Below are 8159 nucleotides of genomic sequence, written 5' to 3' on the forward strand. Positions count from 1 at the left end.
GAAAAAGTTGAAGCATTAATTTTTTATCTTGAAAATTTTTTATGTTAAATAATCAGACGATGGAACTCCAACAAGAGAAACAATAGTTTTTTTATATACTCTTAAGGTGAGAGAATTTTTTAAATTTTCTACCAAAAGTATTAGAGTCAATTAAGAATAATTTTTTAATAATTAATTATCTAGTAAGATTTATTTAAGGCTTAATGGATAACACTAAATCAAGCCAGTGCCATCTTTTGATAGGCATTGTAGAAATGCTATAATCTTTCTCATATGTAACCTAATCTCGAACATAGTTTTGGTTTCGTAGAAATTGAATCTGTCTTTTTAAAGATACCTGAGTTAAGCTTAAGATTTTTCTTTAAAACGGGATAAATTCAGTTAGATGGCTAATCACACCTAAACAAAAAAGATTTGTGGTAACTCACTAAGTCAATATCTAGTGATAAGTCATTTATCTATACATTATGACAGTAGCTAGTCTAGATTGAGCTTTTTGCATTATAGTTTACAAACCATAGGTTAACTAATGACAGAAACTTATGTTAGGTAATTGACAAGACACTGTATATATTTTTCTACTTTGATTATAAGACAATTGACAAGATACAGTACATGTTTATACTAATGTTAAAAATTTAAAGTTATTGATCATTGTAATAATATTACAATCTCTTTTTTACATGGGTGCTTCTACTATTATTCTTATTGTTAATTATAATTTGATTGTTTTGTAATTATTCTTTTGTGTAGGTTTGTTGGAAAACAATATGGGCCAAATGTTCATTTGAAGACATAATATTGTGAAGACAGCATATATATTGTTGTTGGTTTGTTGTAACTTGTTTATGGAATTATTCGCTTGGATATTTAATTTCTTTCAATTAGGACTTTAATTTTCAAGTTTTATTATGTCTTTTATTTGTGTGTTGAATTTGAATCATTTGACAAGACTTTTATTTGTATGGATTTGGTTGTTGTGTAAGTTGTTATTATTATTATTGTTATTGTTGTTATTGCTATTATTGTTGTTATTATCTTGAAAATATAATATTTATTATGTTTGATAAGAAAATAGTTGTTAAAGATCTCAAACTCAAGCTCGAGCTTTCGTGCTTAATAATCGAGCTTTTATCGAGTATAAGAATCAAATTTATTTTTACATATTAATCGAATCTAATCGAACAAGCTCAAGTAACTCGATTTCGATCACGTATCGAGTTCGAGTTAGAAAAATAAAACTTGATCAAATTCGAATTGAATATCAAATCGTGAGTTGAGAATCGAACTCAAATTCGAAGTTCTCACTGTATCGTCTCAACTTGGCTCAATTATATACCCTAAGTAAAGCAAGTAATTGTAGGCTTTTCATATAATAGACCGTTTATTTATGTTCCTATTTTTGGCGTGTTCCTTCTAGCATTCAATTGAGATTTTGTTTTGTAAATGTTTCGTTAAGCAAACAGTGTAAAATCGATCTTGGTATTCATTAAGTACCAATTATTTGAACGACTTTCAGATTACTCACTGCTATTTAATTGCTTCTTAAAACACATTACTTTGAATTTAAAGATTAATTCAGTTAGTTAATATAACTGGAGATTTAAATTTTAATATTTATAATTTTTATTTTTATATTACCATTTTTTTAATAAAAAATCACTTTCATTTAAAAAGACAGCATTACTTTGAATATGACGCAAAGTGATAAAAAAAAAAAAAAAGAATGTTATTCAAAGTAGATTGCTTTATTACTTTGAATATGATGCAAAGTGATTGAAAAAAAAAAAATGTTATTCAAAGTAGATTGCTTTGAATTCGATGCGCTTTTTTTATGAGGTTAAATTTATATAATAATTTAATTAATTAATTAAATTTAATTAGCTAATAATAAAACCGGTTATGGACAATTTAATTAATTAATTAAATAACAACCCAAACCATAAAGATGAAAAAATATATATTTATCGGCTCAATTATATAAAATTTTCTCCTCCAGACCCAACGCGTTAACGAACAAATCGCTTTTTTGGCGGCATCACTTCACCTTCACTCCCCTTATAACCGCTTTCCTTCACCCCCTCCTGGCTGCCTGCCTGCCTTCTCATTTTCCAAGTAACAAGTAAGTCACCATCTCTCTCTTCTGGTTCAATAAAGCGATTTGAATCGGCGCTTTGATTTTTCTAGCTTACAGTTTTTGAAACTCTGTTTTTGCTTGGTTTCAAATTTGCCTTTTGAAAAGAGGCTTCGGCTGTGAGAAGAATGGGAACAACTTGGAACGAGGGGGTGACCAGCTTCTGCTCATTCTCCGGCCAGGATCGACGATTCGCGAAGCATATTCACGACAACGTCCATGGAAACATCTATCTTGATCCGGTATTGTTAGCTTACTTTCATTCCGAACTTGCACTCGTGTTTTTTTTTTTTTTTTGTGTGCGATTAGGTACGATAAATAATCAAACCGGATATTGATTCAGTTTTTATCATAATAATGCTTATCTTCATCTAGAAAACGGATTTTCAATAAACGATAGAAAAAGAAAAGCTTTGAAATCAAGGAAACTAGTCGTAAAGACGATTTGGAAATTATTTATACGCAATAAGATAGAAGATGAAGAAGAAAATAAGGAATACTACTATAATTTAGAGAAAAACAAAAAAAAATGTAAAACAATGACGAAAATCTTGAATAGATTTAAAGGTTTGTACCTTATAATATGGACTCAGCTCAATCCTTAATGTAAAGGGAAACTATTATTATTTTGTATATATTTCTCAAGATTTTGTTGATAATCAAAGTTTTTCTTGAGATACTATATAATATTGATTTTTTGCTTTGCTGCGGATGCAGTTCTTCTTACATTTTGTTGATACGGAACAGTTTCAGAGGCAAGCTTGATTGATTTGTTGAATATATGCACATGTATTTCATTCCTTTTGCATATATAATTGGAAATTATATCTTTTGATGATTTTACTAATTTATACTGCAGACTTCGCGATCTAAAGCAACTTGGTAAGTTGAACTTTCTTAAATCATATTATTAAGTGATTTTACTTGCATTCGTAGTGTCTTATTTATCTTCAACTTTGCTAGAAGAATTGATCTCCAATGTTATCTTCCTCGTGTCAACTCTATCTTCCTCAAAAATGGTGGTTTCTTTTTTGCAATTTTTAATTGGGAGCTTAATAAGCTGCTTGCTGATCTAATATTCTTGCTAATCAGGTCTTTGTCACATGGTGTACCCAGGAGCTGTGCATTCTCGATTTGAGCATTCGCTGGGAGTTTATAGACTGGCTAGTGAAGCTGTTCATACAATTAAAGCTCACCAAGTAGGAACATGTCTTCACAGTCTGGTGGTTTTCATTCTGACCCCCATTTATATTGAGAAATTCTCTTTATTTGGCATGCCATCCTTGTAGGGCTCGGAGATCAACATTGAGCATAATGATATCAAGACAGTAAAACTTGCTGGTAATCCTCCTTGTGCCAGATTTTTCATTCCCTTGAGTCCTCTCCTCTCTTTGTCTCGGTATCTCACCCTTTTTTCTGGTTACTTGCTCAGGACTACTGCATGATGTTGGACATGGGCCATTCAGCCATCTGTTTGAGCGCGAGTTTCTTCCTCGAGTTCTTAATGGATCTAAATGGTGATTCTTACATTCCCTTCTAGAAATAGATTGTTAGTTTTTCCTGAGATACAATGGTTGCACATCTTCACATCTTTTACTTTCCCAAAATGAATTGATCATTATCCTAAGAATAAAATGTGATCTTGGATCATAGGCCGTGTCCTAGTATTTTCAATTTATGTTAGCTTCTGCTTGTTTTTTATAAATGATAATATTCCATAATTGACATTATGTGTTAGGCATTTAATACAAGATCAAATTTTATTGCAAAATATACTTTGATCTTCTAATGCTTTGATCTATTTCTTTCTGATTACTTGTTTGAATATTTTAGGTCTCATGAGGAAATGTCTGTGAAGATGATCGATTACATTGTCGATGCACACCACATTGAAATAGATGCCGAAATCCTTAAGAATGTGAAGGTTGAATTATATTCCTTGAACTTCTGATTGCGCTATGTAAATGAAAATTAGCATTATAGAATGCCGGGCTTCATACACTTTTGCCATTTCAACAGGAAATGGTACTCGCTAGCTCTGCAAATGCTTCACAAAAGGTAAGCAAGTCATTACTTTAAATACATTAGAACAACCCTACTAAATCTTGTTTGTTGTTTCACATTCTTGTCTGTTTTCATTTTTTTTTTTTTTTGATAGAATGTATGTTTTCAATTCCATCATCAATTACTTCACCATCACAATTTTTAAATTCCTTCACTGTAGACTTCGAGCGAAAAGCGTTTTTTGTATGACATTGTTGCAAATGGTCGAAATGGAACAGATGTCGATAAGTACGTATATTGACTTTTCATATTGAGAATTTTTTTTTTTAATTTGTACTACTACTTGTGGTTTTGAAAATGGAGTTAATAAATATATTTCTTTGCAGATTTGACTATATTGTACGTGACTCTCGGGCTTGTGGACTTGGCTGCAATTTTCAGTTTCAGAGGTATGGATGGATATATAACGATCATCACTTACTGGTTAATACATACTATGATATGCTCTTCATTTCAGTCTAATTTAACATTTCTGAGTCTACAAAAGTGCAGGGGTTAGAACAGCGCTTTCTGGTTTATTAAATATGTATTATAGTCATAATATATATTCTTCATGTTCTTCATTTTAACTTGCAGGTTAATGGAAAAAATGCGAGTGATGGGTGATGAGATATGTTACAGGGCAAAGGAATGTTAGTATATGTTCAAATTTATTATGTTCTCCTAATAATTGCATTCTTCAACTAATATATGCTATTTTTTTGACAGATCTTACTATCCACAAGTTATTTGTTACTCGAGCTGATTTACATAGAACGGTTTATACACATGCTAAAGTAAAGGTACCAAACTGCAACCACTCTGTTTTATCCACAACTTCAAAATGTTAGTTCTGGCATATATGAAGCTCTTTAATCCAGTCAGAGCGTCAAGGCCCATGTGGTTTTGACGTCACAAAGGAATGCATTTATCCAGAAACAATGCTTTTTAATCTGCATTTTGAACAATAAATGCAATGGATTTTGATAGTTTGCCCATTTTTATTCTTTTTATTCCTCCAGGCAATTGAACTCATGGTTGTAGATGCTTTAACATTAGCAAATGGAGAACTGAGCATATCAGAAACTATTCATGAGCCAGCTAAATTTTGGAAGGTCTGTTGAGCTTAAAGCATTATTTACAGTTATCTTCAACATTCCAATTTTTATGTCATTACTCATTAAGACTGACAATTGCCCTTTAACAACCGCAGCTAGATGACTCAATATTAAGACAAATTGAAACTTCTGATAAACAAGAGCTCAAGGAAGCTAGAGATTTGATCCTTCGCATTCGGAGAAGAGATCTATACCAGGTACCGTTTGACAATAAATGGAAGCAAATAGCTCTTCTTTCATTGAGTACAGAGTTTTTAGATTGTGCAATTTCAACAATTGACTATATTTTGCAGTTTTGCAATGAGTTTTCTGTTCCAAAGGACAAGCTAGAGCACTTCAAAGACATCACTCCACAAAATATTGTTTGTTCTCAGGTGCCAAATAAAAAGAAATTTATGCTAGATTCTTTACTCAAGAGTAATAAGCAAATGGCATGACGAGTAAATTTCCTATTAGAGAAATGGAGGTACCACATTGAAAGAGGAAGATGTTGCTGTAAGCATTATCAAAATTGATCTGACTCGTGGGAGGAATAACCCTATGGAAAGGTACTTGAGAAAGAACCGAATGTTCTTTGTAAAAGCGCTGTATCTTTTCTTAAACAATTTAACATATTTGCTGCCTGATAATTTGATTTCCTGTGATCTTTTCCTCTGCTTGCATGTATTGCCATATCCAGCATCAACTTTTTCCAGGTACTAACATCACTTCCTATGAAATATTTCAAACTTTTCTACTGTTGCACAATGGCAGATGCTGAGTAGTGTACAACATTAGAAAATTATATACTACCTAGGTTTAAGGTTTATTTCTATTTAGCAAATTATTTAAGATATTTAAAATACAATATTTATGATTTTCGTTGGAAAAACCCAAGAAAAAAACATCCTTAGCAAAGCTTGTGTTTTGTGATGGATTCAAAGTATCCATCACATTGAAATTGAAGATTTTGGTGATTTTGATCTCTATGATCAGGATTATGAGAGTGATTACAAATTCCCAATTCCAGAAGAGCGCATCAGTCACTTGCTGCCCGCATTTTGTCAGGATACGATTGTCAGAGTGTACTCCAAGAAGCCTGAACTGGTTTGTGGGAATAAACACACCTCTTTTATGAGTTACTTCTAATTTCCAAAGAATGAATTTAAGGAATACCATGCATGATGTATGTTGCAGGTGGGAGCAGTTTCTGAGGCCTTTGAAAACTATCAGGTAAAAACATATGGAATGAAAGCACAGGTTCATGATACTCCTGAGAAGAAGAAACGCGGGAAGTAATCACTCACTACATTCGTATATATACACTCATTTTGAAAATGTACATATATGTTATCTATGCAACAATAGAAGTAGAATCCATATCGCTTCACGGTATAAATTTTCCCATATCTCCTACCACATAAAAATACTAAGAAATTGGCTTAATTGTAATAGGTATTTTCTCTTGAACATGGGTCAGAAATTATGCAGCTTTAACAGATCTTGATGGCAGCTTTTATCTTGTGGATTATATATGCTTAGGGATAAAAGAAATTTGCACAAACTTTGAAATTATATCCTTTTTGTCGGGGATGATGTTAAATTTTGATTAAAATAATTATAAGATTCAAATTTAAGATCGTAACATCTTTTCCTCAGATAAACTTCCTTCCTTTGTATAAAAAACATTTGATGGAAATCATCATCATAGTTGGTTTTCGGTTTCGGGAATTTATGGGAACAACTTAGTAAATCAATTTTGCAATCCATTTTAATTTGTTTAATTAGGCGGCCAAGCGTTTTGATTATTTTGCCTTAAAGCTCATAACTTTTGCCGGTTGAAAGTAGAAATCGCTTTTTTCCTCTCGGAGCAGCAGCTGGATTGGTGGATTCAGGGGCCCATTTAGGAGAAACCCAAGTTGGACCAGATTAGGATGAGACTTGTAGAGTGATAAAGCCTTGACACCAAAATCTTAGCAGCACCTTTGTGTCTGGATTCTGGACTTCGAGAATATTTAAGCAGTCATGCAATTGAAGCTCCGACCCATGTTTCTTTATAGAAATTTCACGCTGAAAGTAATGACTTTGGAATATCTAATGTGGAAATTTCAACTTGTTAAAGAGCTGACAAGCGACGATTACTTGCATGGTTGGTTAGGTAATATGATCAAAAAATATAATCTCAAAATCATAATGCATGTCATTAATTCTAAACCATAAGACGGAAAATACGATGTTTATAGTTTTGGAATTTGTTTACAGGAAATCTACTGTTGTGATATGCATTAGCCCAATCTTTATTTTTCAAAATTAATTTTACTTATTCTTTTTTTTTTAAAGGAAAATTCATTCATTGCATTTCAAAGTTAAAGTTGATCCCTAGCCTCAGAATCATTGTTAAATAAAAAAACAGGTGCCTCACCCAACCAAGCTCTTTCTCCTATGATCTCCTTCCCAAACTTTGCAAGGCTATGAGTTATTGCATTATTCTGACTGCTGATGTGCATGAACCCGCAATAAAAGAGCTGGCCGGCCGCTGTTCTTACACCTTCAATAATATGGCCATTGCTGAAAGATCTGCTTCATTCGCTTTAAGTTTTTTTAATGATGCTCAGGGAGTCCCCTTCAAAACAATTTTCTGCAATCCCGGCTCAACCGCAAACTCCACCGCTTTCATTGCTGCATAAGCTTCAACTACAAGGGGATGATCAACGTGATCGAGATTTGTAGCACAGGCCCCCACCACTTTGCCATCTGCATCTCGGGCCCCACCCTTTTGCTCCTTTTTGCTTAAGCCTCCATCTAAGCCCACTTTGTAAAAATCATAACTGGGAGGGGTCCACGGTCTTCGAGGCATGATCTGGACTAACTCCACTGTTGCTTGT

At 32.8% G+C, this 8159-nt stretch overlaps 1 protein-coding gene across 5 annotated transcripts; it reads left to right on the plus strand.

Moving 5' to 3' along the window:
- The first annotated feature begins 1983 nt into the window (after nucleotides 1–1983).
- Nucleotides 1984–6768, plus strand: LOC111282230 (uncharacterized). 5 transcript variants are annotated; one of them, XM_022870238.2, is made up of 20 exons: nucleotides 1984–2122; nucleotides 2243–2376; nucleotides 2852–2889; nucleotides 2994–3016; nucleotides 3227–3333; nucleotides 3424–3475; nucleotides 3567–3651; nucleotides 3968–4058; nucleotides 4154–4192; nucleotides 4359–4426; nucleotides 4525–4587; nucleotides 4775–4830; nucleotides 4907–4980; nucleotides 5200–5292; nucleotides 5391–5492; nucleotides 5589–5669; nucleotides 5752–5843; nucleotides 5975–5990; nucleotides 6271–6381; nucleotides 6472–6768. In XM_022870238.2, the coding sequence occupies exons 2-20, from the start codon at nucleotides 2263–2265 to the stop codon at nucleotides 6571–6573; spliced, it is 1407 nt and encodes a 468-aa protein (XP_022725973.2). In that variant the 5' UTR covers nucleotides 1984–2122; nucleotides 2243–2262; the 3' UTR covers nucleotides 6574–6768. The 5 variants fall into 5 exon arrangements, with proteins under 5 accessions (XP_022725973.2, XP_089616905.1, XP_089616906.1 ...); XM_089760779.1 differs by having other exon boundaries at nucleotides 3251–3333; XM_089760780.1 differs by lacking the exon at nucleotides 2852–2889.
- Nucleotides 6769–8159: the final 1391 nt, after the last annotated feature.

Source organism: Durio zibethinus, chromosome 5 (assembly GCF_047325235.1).
Source record: "Durio zibethinus cultivar Kanyao isolate XHJ-2024 chromosome 5, ASM4732523v1, whole genome shotgun sequence".
NCBI classification, from domain to species: domain Eukaryota; kingdom Viridiplantae; phylum Streptophyta; class Magnoliopsida; order Malvales; family Malvaceae; genus Durio; species Durio zibethinus.

Excerpts from the sequence above, each read along its gene's own strand:
- LOC111282230 (XM_022870238.2), top strand. The coding sequence starts at position 2,263 with ATGGGAACAACTTGGAACGAGGGGGTGACCAGCTTCTGCTCATTCTCC. Across the intron at positions 4,981-5,199 it reads ATACACATGCTAAAGTAAAG|GCAATTGAACTCATGGTTGT; the intron begins GTACCAAACTGC and ends TTATTCCTCCAG. Across the intron at positions 5,670-5,751 it reads AAAATATTGTTTGTTCTCAG|AGAAATGGAGGTACCACATT; the intron begins GTGCCAAATAAA and ends ATTTCCTATTAG.